At 38.8% G+C, this 18353-nt stretch overlaps 1 protein-coding gene across 1 annotated transcript; it reads right to left on the bottom strand.

Annotated features, from left to right (window-relative positions):
* Window positions 1-392: 392 nt before the first annotated feature.
* Window positions 393-5993, bottom strand: LOC127131234 (uncharacterized). Its single transcript, XM_051060165.1, has 2 exons — window positions 1534-5993; window positions 393-894 (listed from the first exon to the last, which is right to left on the bottom strand). The coding sequence occupies exons 1-2, from the start codon at window positions 5991-5993 to the stop codon at window positions 393-395; spliced, it is 4962 nt and encodes a 1653-aa protein (XP_050916122.1).
* Window positions 5994-18353: the final 12360 nt, after the last annotated feature.

Here is an 18353-nt window from a genome sequence, read left to right as displayed (position 1 = left end):
CCGCTTTTGTCGTTTCTAATGTATGAATATTTTTGTTACCGTTCATTGTGCTCGTTTGTGTTTGATACTTGTTTGCATGAATTCGTACTCTGCTCGACTTTGTTAATCTCCTCGGTTTAGGGAACCGACGAAGTGTCGGGCTTTGTGCCCGTGGGTATCGAAGCCCGGGTCCGTTGTTCAAACCCTGGTCCCGAGGCTTGGGTCCTCCCATCGCGAGCTGGGTGCCCTGCCAGTCTTGGTACTTCGACGTTGGGTCTTGGTCAAGATCCCAACCGTCGGGGAGGGTTGTGTTTGTTATGTGACCCCGGATCGTTCCCGGGTCTCGTGGTTCCTCCCTGGGGTTTTGGGGACGAAGAGCGTGGCCGTACCTGCCACGTCTCCCCGTGGCGTACTTAGCTGTAATATTGTCTAAGTTTTTCTGCGTTCCATGGTCGAGCGAGTTGTTCTCCTTGTAGGTTTTCTAGGTAATAGGCCCCGTTGCTCGTTTTGTCGCGGACGCGGTAAGGGCCTTCCCAGTTGGCCGCCAGTTTGCCCTCTCTCGGGTTTTTCTGGTTTCTTCTGAGGACCAGGGTGCCGACCTGGAACTCTCTTTTTATGACTTTCGCGTCATGGCGTAGTGCTATTTTTTGTTTGAGGGTTGTTTCCCGGAGAGCTGCTTCGGAACGTATCTCATCGACTAGGTCGAGCTCGGCTCTAAGGGTCTCATCGTTCATTTCCTCGTCTAGGGGCTCCTCCGTCCTCCTCGTTGGCGTCCGTATCTCCACCGGGATGACTGCCTCGGTGCCGTAAGTTAGTCGGAACGGGGTTTCCCCGGTGGTAGAATGTGGTGTCGTGCGGTAGGCCCATAGGACGCTATGTAGCTCCTCGACCCATGCCCTCTTTGCCTCGCCGAGTCTGCGTTTGAGGCCACGTAAGATTACCCTGTTGGCCGCCTCTGCCTGCCCGTTCGTCTGCGGATGCTCGACAGACGTGAAATGTTGTGTGGTGCCCAGGCTGGCGATGAAGTCCTGGAATCCTCCGTCCGTGAATTGTGTCCCGTTGTCTGTGACAAGTGCCTGGGGTATACCGAACCGAGCGAGGATGTTGCGTTTGAAGAACCGGAGAATGTTCTGCGCGGTTATTTTAGCCAGTGCCTCCGCCTCGATCCATTTGGTGAAGTAATCCACCCCGACGATGAGGTATTTATTCTGATATGATCCGGTGACGAAGGGCCCGAGGATGTCCATGCCCCACCACGCGAAGGGCCATGGGGAAGACAGCGATTTGAGGTCGTTCGGGGGTGCGAGGTGCATGTCGGCATGTCGTTGGCATTTGTCACATCTTTTGACGTGCTCTTTCGAATCGTTTTGCATGGTCGGCCAGTAGTAGCCTGCTCGAAGGGCTTTTCGTGCGAGCGATCGTCCGCCGAGGTGTTGAGCGTTAATTCCCCGGTGTATCTCTCCGAGAATGTCGGGGACTTTCTCTTCCTCGACGCATTTGAGTAGTGGGATGGAGAATCCTCTCCGGTAGAGTTTGCCTTCGAGGAGTACGTACGAGCATGCGCGTCGTTTGACAGTGGTCGCCTCTTTCGGGTCAGCCGGGAGTTCGTCTCGTGTGAGGTAATTGTAGATGGGTGTCATCCAACAGTGGGCATCTCCAATAGCGTTGACCTCGAGTGGAGGCGGTAGTTTGTTGATGCTGGGCCGAGGGAGGATTTCTTGGATTACTGATTTATTCCCACCCTTTTTCCTCGTGCTGGCTAGTTTGGAGAGAACGTCTGCCCGTGTGTTGTGCTCGCGGGGTATGTGTTGAACTTCCCATTTTTCAAATCTATCAAGTTTTTCTTTGACGAGGGACAAGTGCTCGAGGAGGTTGTCGTTCTTGGTTTGGTATTCTCCTCGCACTTGTGAGGCCACGAGCTGGGAGTCGGTGGATATTTTTACCTCTTTTGCTCCTAGGTCCTCGGCTAACCTCAGGCCTGCGAGGAAGGCTTCGTATTCGGCTTGGTTGTTTGATGTTGGGAACGCTAGCGCTAATGATACCTCTATCAGGATCCCTTCTTCATTTTCGAGGATGATCCCGGCCCCGCTGCCTGATGTGCTAGAGGCGCCATCGACGAAGATCGTCCATTTGTGGGCGCTTTCTGCTGGAGTCGGGCAGTGGGTCATCTCCGCGACGAAGTCGGCCAGTGCCTGAGCTTTCAAGGCTTTTCTATTTTCGTATTGTATGTCGAATTCGGAGAGTTCTAGGGACCACTTGAGCATCCTCCCGGCCATATCCGGGCGCCCGAGCAGCTGTTTGATTGGCTGGTCGGTCCTCACCTTTATCGTGTGTGCGAGGAAGTAATATCGTAGTCTCCTTGCTGTGTTGATGAGGGCCAGGGCGACCTTTTCGATTTGCTGATATCGGAGCTCGGGACCTTGGAGTGCTTTACTCGTAAAATAGATGGGTTTTTGTCCTTCGTCGGTTTCTCTTATTAGAACGGCGCTGACGGCCTCGGTTGCCACGGATAGGTATAAGTATAGGGTTTCCTTTTCTGATGGCCGTGATAAGACCGGGGGTTGGGACAGAACCTTCTTTAGATGGAGTAGCGCTTGCTCGCATTCATCGGTCCAGTCGAAGGTAGCCTCTTTGCGAAGGAGTCTGAAGAACGGCAACGCGTGCTGGGCGGACTTGGCGATGAAACGGGAGAGTGAGGCGAGCACTCCATTGAGTGACTGGATCGATTTTTTGGTTTTCGGGGTCGGAAACTCCGAGAATGCCTGGCATTTGTCGGGGTTGGCCTCGATCCCTCTTTCGGTGAGGTAGAAACCGAGGAACTTGCCTGCCCGGACTCCGAACGTGCATTTCTCGGGGTTGAACCTCATTTTACACTGTCTCGCCTGCGCGAATACCTTCGTAAGGTGTCGAGCATGGGTTATCTCCTCGTGTGATTTGACGATCATGTCGTCCATGTATACTTCGAGCATGTCCCCTATTTCGTCCTTGAAGACTTTGTTCATCATGCGTTGGTATGTAGCGCCAGCGTTCTTGAGCCCAAACGGCATCACGTTGTAATAGTAATTGCCCGTTGGGGTCATGAACGTTGTGTGTTTCTTGTCTGCGGGCGACATAGGGATCTGGTTGTATCCACTATATGCGTCCATGAAGGACAAGAGTTTAAAACCTGCAGAGTTGTCAACGAGCGAGTCTATATTAGGGAGGGGGAAAGCATCTTTCGGGCAAGCCCTATTAAGATCAGTATAATCAACACACATACGCCATTTTCCATTATTTTTCTTAACGAGGACTACATTAGAGAGCCAGGTTGTGTACTGGGCTTCAGAAATAAAATTTGCCTCTAAGAGGTCTTTTACAGCTCGCTCGGCAGCCTCTGCCTTTTCGGGCGATTGCTTGCGTCTACGCTGTGCTATGGGCTTGGCTGCCCGGTCTACAGCTAGCTTATGACACGCGATCTCGGGGTCCAGCCCGGGCATTTTTGCGGCATTCCACGCGAAGAGGTCGGAGTTCTCTTTGAGGCATGCTACTAGCTCTTCTCTTGTTTCCTCGGGTAGTCCCTTACCTATCTTCACCGTCCTTTCCGGATCGTCCCCAAGAGGAATGAGTTCGAACTCCCCGTCGGGGATTGGTCGGACCGGGTGTTCGAGAGAGCGTTCCTTGGGGAACCTCCCCTCTTCGGTCTCGTCCAGCCCGATGCGACAGTCGAGGTCGATGGCGTTGACTCCTCGGGCAGGATCCTCGGTCTTGAGTTTTTTGTTGTTGCAGTTGCTCTTCGTGCTGACTACGGCCTGTCCTTTTACTGCGGCGTCGTAGCATCGTCGGGCTGCTTCGATGTCACCATGGATGGTGACCACACGTCCCAATTTGGTGTAGTATTTCATCTTCAGGTGGACGGTGGATGGGACCGCAGTGAGTTCGGCCAGTGTCGGGCGTCCAAAGATGCAATTGTAGAGAGACGGACAGTCTACGACCAGGAATTGGATTTTGACTTCCCTGGCCGTTTCTTGTTCGCCGAAGGTGACGAGGAGCTCAACATATCCCCACGGTCTGGTTGTTGCTCCGTTGAATCCTTGGAGATCTGATCCGACGTAGGGGGCTAAGTTGGTCTTGTCTAGCTTCAGAGTCTTGAAGAGGTGGACGTACATGATATCCACTGAGCTGCCTTCGTCGACCAGGATGCGTCGTACGTCGAATCGGGCCATCTTTGCTCTTATCAATAGTGGGATGGCCGAGTTCGGGGATCCGCCCGGGAGTTCCTCCAGGAAGAAGGATATTGGGTTGGATTTTCCCCGGTATTTTGTCAATGTCGCTTTCTGCTCGGGGGCAGTCAGTAGGAGTTCGTCGAACTTACGTTTGACGGAGAGGGCCGCGGATTCCCCGTTAGTTCCTCCTCCTGATATCACCAGTGTGGTAGGGAAGTCTTCCCAGGGGCTGAGTGCAGTGATCTTGCCCTCGGGTAATGGTTCGGGGAGGAAGAAATCTTCCGGTCGTGACACGCAGAGGGCCACTTGATAGGGAGAGTTGTCAGGGGGTGTGTTTTCCCGGGGTCTCTTCTTCTCTGGCTCGTCGTGTCTGGGAGCTTCGTTCTTCCTCGTGTACTGCTTCAGGCGCCCTTCTTGGATTAAAATTTCAATCGCATCTTTCAGGTGGACGCAGTCTTCGGTCACGTGCCCGTGACTTCTGTGGAACCGGCAGTACTTTGATTTGTCGGTGTGGGGCTTTGGTGCAGACGGTTTTGGGAACCTGACCCTGCCCTGCTTAAATTCAGAGTTGATACATTCTGCGAGGATACGCTCTCGAGGAGCTGTCAGTAAGGTGTACTCGCTATATCTGCCCGCGGGGCCTCTTCCTTCCCGGAGCTCGCGAGGTCTTTCTTCTCTTCGTTTGTCTCCGTTGCGACGGGAAATGCTCGTGTCCTCGCGTTTTGAGTGCTCGGTCTCCCCAGCGTTACGTCCGCTGCGGGCATTGTGTGCCACCTGCTTTTCCTCGTATCTGATGTAGGCCTGGGCTTTATGCAGGAGCTCGTTTAAGGTGCGGGGAGGCTCGATCCCTACGGCTCTGCTAAGTTCACTGCCGGGTAAGAGACCTCTCTCGAGGAGATACTTCTTCATGTGCTCGGTGGTATCTACCTCGACAGCTTCCTGGTTGAATCGCTCGATGTATGAGCGCAGTGTTTCATTCTTCTTCTGCACTATGGCTTCAAGGGTCGCCTCAGTCTTGGGGTGACGACGGGAAGCTGTAAAGTGCCGGGTGAACATGGACCTCATGACTCTCCATGACGTAATGGACTCAGGGGCCAAGCTTTTGTACCAGGCCATGGCCCCTTTCCTGAGGGTCGTTGAGAACAGTCGGCATTTGAGGTGCCCGGTTATATCATTGCGGTAGTCGAGCATCGCGTTGACGTTGTCGACGTGATCGTCGGGATCTGTAGTCCCGTCGTACACAGCTAGGTTTGGCGGTTTCTCCATGCCTTTGGGGAGCGGGGCTTCCATTATTGCCCGAGATAGGGGGCAATGCAAATCTTCCTCGTCGCTCCTTAAGGGAGACAGTTCGTTGTTGTCGGGGCTGTGCCCGCGCCTTGGTGATGTTCTCGCTCGACCACCGTCACGATGGGCGCGTGCCCTGCTGGCGTGGGGTTCGGGAGAGCGACGTCCTCGCTTCTTCGTTGGCTCCGAACGTTGTTGTATCCTACTCACCGGCTGGGGTCGGGCCTCTTGTCGTTCGGCTTCGAGGGCCATGATTCGTTCGTGCTGCTGGTGGAGCATAGAACCGGCCTGATTGAGGGCATTCACCATGGCAATCATTACGGCGTCTCCTTCAACGGGAACGGGAATGGGATGAAATGTCTCTGCCCCTAAATTGTGGGCGTGAGAGGCATCTCCGTTGTTTTGGGGCTCTGGAGACGGGGTGGATGGATGACCGTCCCGAACGTCCGCTTCATGGGATGGCGGGCCGTCGTCCATGTTGTAGTTGACGAGGGGACGGCTGTGATCGCTATGTTGTTCTCCGGCCATGTTGGAAGGACAGAAATAAATGAGCTTTTGATCCTCGTTTGATGAAGATGGGGATAGCTAGTCCCCACAGTCGGCGCCACTGATCTCACCTGATCAGGAGGGCCTTCCAAGGTCTTGGTGAATGGGCCGGAGAATGAAATGAGAGGGGGGTGTACCTGCAAGGTGCTCCAACGCTTAAGTCAGAAAAGGTACAGAATGAGATTATCAGAGTATGAGTTAGAATACCTGCCCCTTTGCCATGAAAGGGGTATTTATATTGAGCCCCCAGCGCTGGGCCAAGGCTCCTAATGGGCTGGATTAGCTAGGCCCAAGGAGGAGCTGCCAGGGGACGCGTAAGAAGCGTTAAGACCTAGACCAAGGTCTGCCCCCTGGTCCAACTGCCCCTATCCCTAAGGAGACAATATAGGGGAGTTGGGTGACGTGGTGAGTGAGATGCCGTTATGGCTCTGCCCAACACAACTTAGGTGCCCGCGGCGTGGGTTGACGATGAGTGGATGGAGATCATATGAGGAGGACCCGCTCGTTGTCCGACACGTATTTAAGGGGCCGGGGAGACATTCTCCGGGCGGACGGTCGTTCACCTGACGTGTCCCCGTGGTCGCTTGGATACGGTCGTTTGGACGTGGGCTTGGCGAGCATTGGGCCGCGCCGTGCTAAGCGTCGTGGCCCAGTCCAGAACAACTAGTAAAAATGACCGTTGGGAGGTTACGACCCATTCACGAGATAACACGTGTTGGAGCACCTCTCCCACGTTTGCAGGTAACTTCCCACGTTCAATTACCCATGATTAATTTCCATCCTGGTGTGTTGGTCTTCGACTTTGACAGGATTCCCTCTACGTCGACCCCATGCTCTAGTTTTCTGCCTTGTCAATCCAATCCTCCTACCTTCCTTTTTGGTCGACCAAACTTTGCACTCTTTGGGACGAAATTTACCAGCTAACAGGAACATATGATGCAAATAGTAAAGCAAAAATCGAAGGGTATGTCGACTCTGATTATGTAGGTTGTATATATTCTAGAAAATCTATTTCTGGATATGTGTTCACTATGTTTGGCACGACAATCTGTTGGAAAGCAACACTTCAGAAGGTTTTTGCCTTATCAACCACTGAAGCGGAGCATATCGCCCTCACTGAAGTTGTGAAAGAAGCTTTGTGGCTTGAAGGTTTTGCTAAGGAGCTAAAACTTCAAGGTTGAGTTATCACTGTTAAATGTGATAGTCAAAGTGTTATACACTTGTCGAAGAATTCAGCCTATCATGAGTGAACCAAACACATTGATGTGAGGCTACATTTCCTCAGAGGGGTAATCGAGCATGAAGAAGTCCAAGTGTTGAAGGTTTTGACAGATCACAATATTATTGATATGATCAACAAGACATTACCAATTTGCAAGTTTTTCCACTGTATGCAGTTGATAAAGCTTCATGAAGAAAGCTAGTTTGTTCCCTTGATGTTATAGAGTTTGTTCCAAGGTGGATATTTATGAGATATTGGATCGAACTCTAGTATGGTCGAAGGATAACTTCTTGTTTCGGCAATTCGACAGGACCTTAGCATGTCGTCAAAGTTTGTTCACATGTTATAGTCGAAGTATGATAGGATTATTAGCATGTTGAACTGGGTCTGATTGTTATGCCCAATTGTTTAAGTTAGATTGTTCTCTAAGTTAACTTGTGTAATGGGTCTGTATATAAAAGCCTATTAGTTTAGTATGTTAGTTTTCTTATAAATAGCATACCAGTCTCTCATCATTGCATAACGCAAATCCTAATTAGGTTGATAGAGGTTATTTGCAATTTTGTAACACTTGTAATCTTGTTTCAAAGAGAAAGTAAATAATAGCAGTTTATAACCAATTTCATGTTCTTATTGTTTTCTTCTTTTTCTACCCTTGTAGGTTTCTTACCGATCAAGAAACCAATTATACTTTGTAATTCCGGTATCATTTTCACAACAGTTTGGATAATAATTTTTTATTACGTTTTGAAATTGTTGTTATTGAGTTGATCACAATTCCTTAGGTTGTGATTAGGTTTTAATATCAACAATACCACATAAAATTCCAAACAATATCAATTCCACACTAGGTGTTCGACAAATTGCTTCAATTAAATTTTTGTGTGAATTTTTATTGGAAGTAGTTTATCCTTGTTGCTTTGCATCCAACTGGTTGTGTTTAATTGTGTTCGATCAATTTTTTATTCATTATCATATTGTTGTCACTACTACGCACATCTGAACTTTTTGATAGCGAGTTCGGTTAGACGATTTTGATCTAGGATACTTTAACTTGCTTCCGCGTCATAAATTTTTAAAACTATTTTTTTTTAATTTTAACTTGGGATCTATTCACCCCCTATAGATCTAACTCTATCGTCTATCACAAGTAAAAAAGGTTCTTCAAGTAAATCACACTCTACTTCATTAAGCTTATTGAAATTCACACCATTAAGGGATGGTCTATTTGAGCATGGTTCTTTGAATCTGGCTTTAAAGCGTCTCTTGATTTCATCTTTAATCTTTTCAACTCCTTCAATTCTATCTTTAAATGTGTCCAAACCAAAATTTCATTCCCTCTAAGCCTTCTCTTCATGACGAAATGGAAATACCTAGAGTTACAATCCCCTTATTTGATCCATTTATCTCTTGATTTCTATCTTAAGATACTCTCCTTACAATGAAATTTTTCCAAAACCATATTTGTAGCTTCCGTGCACAAGTTTCCATCCCTAAGTTGCACACCTTCAGCAGCCACATCATCTAACATTGAGCTTATTTACAGCTTTCTTAACCTCCAAGTTCATTTTAACGAAAAACTCTTACATTCTAAATTTTAAGTCTTTCTTTCACCATCTTAAATTTCTCCTTAATTACAAACACCCTTCTTCCATGCATCTTACTTGACTACCACACCTCTTCTATAAGTGGCATAAACTCTTAGTTAATGATGTCTATTTGCACCCGATAACGAGAATTCCTGTGGGGATTATCTGTTTGGAGCTTTGAAATCGGGAATATTTTTCCCGCTGGGACGGAGATGGAGGGAAATATTCCTCTTATGACACTTTGGGGCGGTGATCAAGGAAGTACCCTCCGCTCCGCGGATTCCACGAACCCAACCATATATTTATCTTTTGTTAATAATATATTATATGATATATAATTTTGATGTTTATTTTATAAAAAATAATTAATATATTAGAAAATGAAGAGTCATAAGTGGATCCTTTTTTTATTTCATTATATAATATATTGTTTCACTATCTAAGTACCTAATCTTAGAAAAGTGCACCCAGCATATAGTGTACAAACTCTCTCCTCTTCTTCTTTTCTCAATTCTCTTTGTCTCCTTCATTTCTCATATTCTATATTCCCGTCATCATCAAAATAATCACTCTTTTTTTATTCATTGTGCTTATAGTAATTACTCTCCAACTTCATTATACTTCAATTAGCAACCCGATATTTATTCAATTAGTAAATTAGTGGTTATATTTTCGTAACTGCAAGTATTTTTGCATTCTTTTGTTATTGATGCAAAATGTGTTTTTATTTTTAAAAAATGAAAAATATATGTTTTTACAAAAAAGGAAATAAAAAACTAAATACTAGTGTCATAGTTTTGATCAAAAAATATATAAATTTTTTTATGATCGATCTCCATTGATCTTCGATTCTTTATGGGAATCTGTAGGAATGGGGATGAAGAAAAATATTCTCACGTAGCGGGAATCGGAAACGGATATGGAAAAAACATTGGGGCCGGGTGGGGAGGAGAAAAAAATCCTCTAACAAAAAAAAACATAAATTGAATAATAAATATGAAATTAAAAATCACTTTAAAAAACAAAAAACTACAAATTCTAACTTCAGATTACAATAAATTCTAAATACAAAATAAATTATACTACAAAACAATAAAACATAAAAATTTAATATTACATCTCTAAAATCAAACACACTATTCTTTTTTTGAAAAATACAAACACACTATTTTCTTTTTATAAACATTAGAATCTATCAATACAAGCTCTATATATTATATAAAAAAAAATAATACAAACTCTATAAAAATAAATTGGACACAATATAATGTAAATTTTATAATATTATAAGCTATTAGTAACTTGGACCACTCGAGTCGTGCAGCTGCAACAAAAACGTTGTATACACAGATTTATACATACACTCCCATCTCACATTTCATAATAAATTTTACTAATTTTAGCATATATTCTCCTATTGGCTATGATTCACAATTATATTCTAATTCTGTCTTTTTCCAAAACAAAGTCAATGGTGTTAGCAATTGTTGTGCAAATTGCTAATTGGAAGGCACCACTAAATAATTAAATAAACAAAGTTTAAACAACTGATTAAAAAGGATCATAAAGGTCGTGAGAGTGACGACTGAATGATAACACATGATCAATATTTAAATCAAGTGATTAAAATTTGATTTAAAAATAATCATCTTCCTTTAATGGCTCTCTTTTATTGATGTGTTCGAAGAAAGTTCCCACAGTGACATAGTAAAGTAGTTGTGCACAAATTATAGTGCATTAGTGGGATTTAGTTTTTGAGTGAATTAAAGCTTAATTGTCGTATATAATAATTCTAAATAAAAAATTATAAATAAAGCATAAAATTTTGGGTGCTACCTCTACTTAGGGATGAAAATAGGTTATCTCATCCTACACGGGTTTATAGTATAGTCTATCTAAATTATTTTAGATTAAGTATATTTAATGAAAATGTTAGACTTAAATATTTTTAGAATTCTTATAAATTATCATATATATATATATATATATATATATATATATATATATATATATATATATATATATATATATATATATATATATATATATATATATATATATATATATATATATATATATATATATATATATATATATATATATATATATATATATATATATATATATATATATATATATATATATATATATATATATATATATATATATATATATATATGGCATATATATGTATATTTATTAGAAAATAAATTAAATAGATTAATATATATATATATATATATATATATATATATATATATATATATTAAAAATATGTTAAATAAGCTAGCATATATATGTATATTTATTAGAAAATAAATTAAATAGATTGACATATATATGCATACATATGTCGATCTATAAGACTTCATATGCCGATCTATAAGACTTTATATGTAAAATGAATTATTTAAAAGTCTTAATGTAAAACAAACTATTAAATAGATTTTTAAGACATGGCGCCTTTTAGGTCATGCCACAAAAATAGCCTATAATAGGTAATAAGTCAGACTTAGACCTTTTAAATTTATTGTATGTAAGGTTCAGGTCTTAGGTCTTCTAAGGTTTTGTCTGATCTAATCTAATTCCACTCCTATCTCTACTTAATAGGCAAGGTATTATAGTAATTGTATTTATACACGCATTTAAAAAATAATCCATTTACCTGAGTCGATAACCATGTGTATATTAATGTTTGAACTCGTATTTGTACTCTATGTGTATCTAAGTACTCATACTAATACATGTTATCCACGTTTTTTTTTATAAATAAATAGATCAATTATAAAATATCATATCATTTTAAAATTTTCAACAACATTAAAAAAAATTCTAATTTTTGTTGTTGTTAAACTATGAAATAAATAATTACTTATATTAAAATGTGTAATAACTTAATTGTGATATATCTTTTAAAAATTGATACACTTGCATTTTTTTATAAAATATAAAGGGTTAAATATGTTTTTTGTCATAAATATTGTGATTTTCACTTTTAGTCCCTAAAAGAATTTTCTTCAAAGAATGCTCCTTCTAATATTTTTCGTCCATATTATTGGTCCCTCTTGTCAACGTTCGTTAACAGAAGTTGATGTGGCACACCACGTGGAAGTTTTTTTGGTGACTGAACGCACATATGACAGTGCCAACGTGGCAAAGATGCTGGCGTGACATGCCACATGGCTAAGGTCAACGCCATACTTGAACCCATAAAAATTTGTAGCTAATTGATAGTTAAAGTTGTAGCTAATATGTAGCAAATTCAAAAATCAAAAAATTTATCCAATTCTATTTACTATTTGTTGATGATTTTAGTTTAGCAAGCATTTCCAGATTTGTTAAATTATTAATTGAAAAAACACTACAAGGATTCTACCAGCATAAATTATTCTTATTAGCCAACACAAGAATAATCCAATATCTACCTCTTTTATGGAAATATTATTTATAACCTTTAGGGATGGCAATGGGCAGGGTTTGGGCTGGGTACTATAGTACCCATCCTCATACTCGCAGTTTTAAAAAAAATTCTCCGTACCCGAGCTCATACCCGCTTGGGCACCAAAGTTAGCACTCGTACTCGTGTCCTATGGGTATGTAAGTATCCATACCCGTACTCGTTACCTGCATTCCTATTAAAAATAAATAGATCAATTATTAAATATAATATAATTTTATATTTTTAAAAATATTAAAAAGTTTTCAAACAATTTATTGTTGAAATAAACAAACACTTATATTAAATATGTAATGGTTTAACATTGATATACTTTTTAAAATTGATAGACATACATTTTTATATAATAATATAAATTAAAATATAAAAATATAAATGAAAATACATAAATATATATTGTTTAGGTATGGGGCAGGATGGGTACCAAGATGCTCATACCCGCACCCGTGTCCGCTTATTTTCGTGGGTAATTACCTTAGCTCATGCCCGTACCCATTTTTGCGGGTTTTTACCCTACCCGTTTTGGATAATTTTGCGGGTGTCCATTAGGGATGGGTCAAATTGTCATCCCTAATAACCTTCAACATAAGGAAGCCACTCCCAAGTAACCTACTTCATTTAGTTGTCCAGGAATTTCTTATGGAAATCATTCCTGATGGTGTCACTGATGAATCGCTTAGCCAACTTGGTTTCACCACGGGCTTGATTTTTGAAGACAACGTCATCATCCCACCTAAGTCAAACAAAACTTTTGAAAATGAGATCATCATAGCATATTATTGGATTTTAGATATTAAAAATTGAATCACTTCAAACATAAAAGTGACATTAAAAATTGCATGTTGCTCCTTCCAAAACATATTAGAAAACTTCCCTTAAAGTATTGTTTAAGGAATCAAAAGAGGATTAAGGCAAGAGTCATTTTGGTTAGGCAGACAATTTGATAAATATCTAAATTCAAGCCTTCTTTTAACATTGAAAGATGTAGGATTATTTATCAATGGATTTCCATGCATAAGCTCTGCTTCTTTTAATTTTAGATCTTCCTTTTTTTGTTATCGTTCCTGCACAAAAGAGCTAGTACCTCACACTAACTGACATAGAATCAACTAATCTTCAACTATGTTGCTTTTGTTTCTGACCACTTCCATCAACACAATATTATAGTTTTTAATAGTTATGAGATTCCTTTAACTCGTCAATCTACAGTTGCAATAGTGCAAGAGAAGTACATGAAGGATGATGATGATTGATGGGGAAATGCTAATTAGTCTCTTGCAGCATTGCAAGAGAAATACATGAAGGATGATGGTGATGATGATGATGATTGATGGGGAAATTCTAATTATTCTCTTGTAGCATTGCAAGGAAATAACCCCCTGGTAGTTTCATTCTATTTGTTGTTAAGTTATTTATGTTTTGTGCTTGCATTTGTATAATTTATGAAACCAATGTGAACACTACTAATAGCCTGTGATTCCCATTGCAAACACGGAGCATTGTGGCAGTGTTTGTATTACTAATAGAATGGTGTGTTTAAATTAACTAGGTATTAGCTACATATTAGCTACCATTTCTGAATTTAGGATGGTGTTAATATAAAAAAAATGGAATAAATTAACATGTGGCATCTATGTCAACATTTTTTGCTATGTTGGCATTGCCACATGTATGACACGTCATCAAAAAAATTCCATATGGCATGCCACATAAGCCTCCTAACGGGAGGGATCAATTTCAAGGACGGAAATTTTGCGAGGACCATTGTTTGAAGGAAAATTTTAAAGGGACTAAAATTGAATGTTGTCATATTTATGAAGTCCCGTGACATATTTAACCCCAATATAAATGATAATATAAAAATATGTATTGTGCAGGTATGAGATAAGGTGGATACTAAGATATTTGTACTCACACTCATACATGCTTATTTTAGTGGATAACTTACCTATGTCAGTATCCATCTATTTTATGGATTTTTTACTCTATCTGTTGTCAGTATTTTCTGCAGGCACTCATTGAGTATGGTCAAATTGTCATTCCTACCTCTGCTTCTTTTAGTTAAGTAATTGAGTTTATATTTAGACTTTCCATTCAAAGATCTTGTAATTTTGAGCTAAGTTTTATTTACAAAAGTTAGTTTATAATAATCATTATTATAATAATAATTACGAACATTAAATTTTAAAAAAGACAAATAATTAAAAGAACTAAGATAGTAGTGATTGATTACAGATGGTACACAAGATTACTGATGTAAACCAAATAAAAAGTTAAAAATTAGTAATTCTTTTTTCGGTCTTTATCCAACTTGTATTTTCGCATATGTGGAAAGAATTTTTTTCTACTTCCTAAGATATTAAAAGTTTATACATTTTTTTTTTCTCTTTCATAGTTGTCAATCTCGAAAAATACTACCTCACAAGCATTTGCACGCTCGCGGAATGATTGAATAGAGTCACCACTGAACTTAATTTATTCCAAATAAGGAAAGATAAAATATCAAAAAAAAAACCCTTAAAAGAAAAATAAGATGGTCGTCACAATCATATTCGGGTTCGGAAGTCAATTACGTAGGGGGAAGATATTAGCATCTCTCACGTTCGTTGTACTCAAAGGTAACCATTTAGTTAAATTTGTGATTGAATGTTAGCATATGTTATTGTTTTCTTCGAGTGGAAAAATATTAAAAAGGAAAATAAAAAAGGGCCTCAAAAAGGTTTTTATTCGGGTGGTTGACGAGATTGTGGGTCTTGCTCCTACGTATCCTCAGGTGCAATGAGGAATTCAAAGCTATGTAGTTCTTTGTAGCAAATGAGTTCTAAGGGCTTAAAGCTTAATCCACAAAATAAACCATAACCTTAATTTAGAAATTAACATCTATTAAATAATAAAATAAAATAAAAACAAAAAACAAAAAACAAGAAAATGGAGAGTAGAGGGCGGCGCCCCTCTCTCTCTACTAAGAACCTTTCTCTCCACGTTTTACTCGCCTCTTTCATCACTCACTTCTTCTTCTTCTATTTTTTTAAACTTCTTCTCCTTCAAACTACCAAACCCAAAAAATCAAATCACATATCTCTCTATTATTTCAAAGAAATTCACAAAATAAACCCTAACCCTAATTTAAAAATTAACATCTATTAAATAATAAAATAAAATAAAATAAAAAACAAAAAACAAGAAAATGGAGAGTAGAGGGCGGAGCCCCTCCCTCTATTAAGAACCTTTCTCTCCACGTTTTACTCGCCTCTCTCATCACTCACTTCTTCTTCTTCCATTTTTTTAAACTTCTTCTCCTTCAAACTACCAAACCCAAAAAATCAAATCACATATCTCTCTATTGCTTCAAACAAATCCAAACACACACGCTCTGAACCAAAACAAAACAAAAACAAACTCTAAGATCAATCATGGAGATTTACCGATCGCGGGTGAAGGCAAGTGGTGGACGTAAGTGGTGTTTCCAGATAGAGCGTCGTCGGTGGTGATGTCGCAATGTAAGGTTGATGCACGGGCGAACGATGGTGCTAGGCGGAGTTCGTGGATTCGTGTGGTCGTCAAAGGCGGTGGTGCAGCGGTTCATGAAACTACTCGGTTTTGATCTTTTTCGTTGATTCTTCTTCTTCTTCCTAATTTTGTTTTTTATTATACATTTGCTATGGTATTGTATGTGATGTATTATGTTGTTTTTCTTATAAGTATTGAATGGTTATCAATGGGGGACTTGATTTTAGGTTGGTTTAAAGGGGTGGTGGCTTTGAAGGAGGAAAATGATGGAGTGGTGGTTTATGAATATATGGTATGGTGGAGGAAAATTTTGGTTGGGTGTTGCTCTAATTTTTTTTTTGCAGGTTAAATATTCAAGCAAGGTTGAGGGATTATGAAGGTGATTCATGTGTATGTATGAAGAGAGTTTGGAATGGCTTTGTATCCGAACAAACACACGTGAGGAAGCAATTGAGAGGATATAATTTTTGAAACTTTTTCTTGTTTTTACGTATATCAGTTGTTGGATAATTGTGGTTGTTGGTGGATGTTGCAACACTAGAATAAAGAATGTGGCAATGAAGATTGTACTTGAAAATTCAAAGCGTGTGAATTTCACATTGACCTTTAGGTTCAATTCGCCCCCACCAATTATTATATATCAGATGCAATAAAGATTAACGGAGAATTCCCTTCAGGATACTTTGAATACCTTAATGTGAATTGCACAAACACACTAAACTTATCTTTGATGATAGATTATAGAAAAATATTTTCTACACTTCACTCATGCATTAATGAAGTAAATGATAAATTTATAATAATTGAAATGGTGAAAAATGGATGTGTATATTTCAATTTTTGTATGCTTTCTAATTCTCAAGTATCTCTATTTATAGAGAAATTCATGTCACTTGATGAAGAACACTTTTTGAAAATGAATTTTGCATCTGTACAATGAACATTTATATTTTTTCACATTCAGAATTATAATTAATGAATGAGTTGGTTCAGTTGGGAAAGGCATAACTTTTTATTGAAAGGTCGCGTGTTCGAAACCAGACAATGGTACATTTTGAATTTCAATTTTTATTACCGCTTATAACATAATTTTTTTTCTAAATGCAAGACAAGTAAAATTCAAACTTATCACCTTTGAGTAATTGGGACACACCTTACGACTAAACCAATCAATTCAATTATTCATTTGGGCTTCCAATTAATATAAATTTATCTCATAAATTTAAGCTTCCAAATAATATTTTGAAAATCTCTTACAATTTCCCACCATTTACAAAATATGACTAAATCTCATATTTCTTGAAATATCATGGTTTCAGATAATGGTATCTTATGATTTGAACCATTATTTAGTAAATTAAGTTTTTACTCATCCCCAAACAGATTGGTAGATAATCTTTGAAACAATTATTCATTAGAATAAGCATGCGTAATTCACACATAAAATCTAGATACTATCAAAGGAATTATAAAAATTGACGAATTTAGTATGGTCTTGTGTCACACACCCTTTTCATGAGAATTTAAGAGTAAAAAAACCCTTTAACTCTATGAAGCAGTCTCACTTCATTCTCGTATAGATAAAATATATCAGAAAAGCACCCATAATTATGCATTCCAGCAAACATATGATATATATCTATTAAGAAGAAAACTTCATTCTACCATATTTATTCTTATGGTCCAAGTACTTTTACCCTTTTGGGATTTATCTTATATCAAGTACTTCAATCACTCTAATAATGTACTTTCATCATTGAACTCAAGACTTAATATTAATCAAGTGTGAGTTGAATTTCCATCATTGGTGATTAATTAGATATTGGCTTATATCACATCCCCACATGATGTCTTCAACATCATATCCTTGTCGATTATTTTGTCAAATAATTGCAAGATATTTCTATTTTATTAATTTTTTATTATTTAAACACGCACATGGTTATGCATCTTATTTTATTTTTATAGTTTAAATAAACTATTACACAACAATGACAATGTAGCCATTGAATTACTTTGTATCTCATACTAACATTTTAAATCACTCAACATTTGTTATTAAACCATTTAATAACAAATAATAGGATTTAAAATTTGACCTTTTTTTCAATTTGCACATAACATATTAATACAATAAGCATGTAAAACAACCATAATAAACATGATTATTAAATTTCTATATCCAAAACAAACATGATCATATATTTTGTCATATTCAATATTGTATCATACATTCAATCATGTAAATCATAAACTCGTATCAAAATTAAATCTAAATAGTTAAATTAATTTAATTATCTTAAATAGACTTTTACCATTTATATGACATACAAAATATACATGCATATACTTGAAATTTATTATACAACTATCAATCATTATACTTGAAATAAGATTGAATTTTAAGTCATAATACTTAAATGTATTTAATAAAATAAAGAAAATAATAGTTTCCATTTTAAAGATAAATCAAATGATATTAGTCCAAACATATTAAACTCATTATAAGTATATTTATTTATGTAACAACTTTTATTAAAGGAAAATTCAATATTTTATTATTA

This window comes from Lathyrus oleraceus, chromosome 3, assembly GCF_024323335.1.
Source record: "Lathyrus oleraceus cultivar Zhongwan6 chromosome 3, CAAS_Psat_ZW6_1.0, whole genome shotgun sequence".
Lineage (NCBI taxonomy): Eukaryota > Viridiplantae > Streptophyta > Magnoliopsida > Fabales > Fabaceae > Lathyrus > Lathyrus oleraceus.
This window is presented reverse-complemented; position numbering and strand designations above follow the sequence as displayed.

Excerpts from the sequence above, each read along its gene's own strand:
- LOC127131234 (XM_051060165.1), bottom strand. The coding sequence starts at position 5,993 with ATGGCCGGAGAACAACATAGCGATCACAGCCGTCCCCTCGTCAACTAC. Across the intron at positions 895-1,533 it reads GTCAAACGACGCGCATGCTC|ACTCGGCGAGGCAAAGAGGG; the intron begins GTACGTACTCCT and ends CCTCAAACGCAG.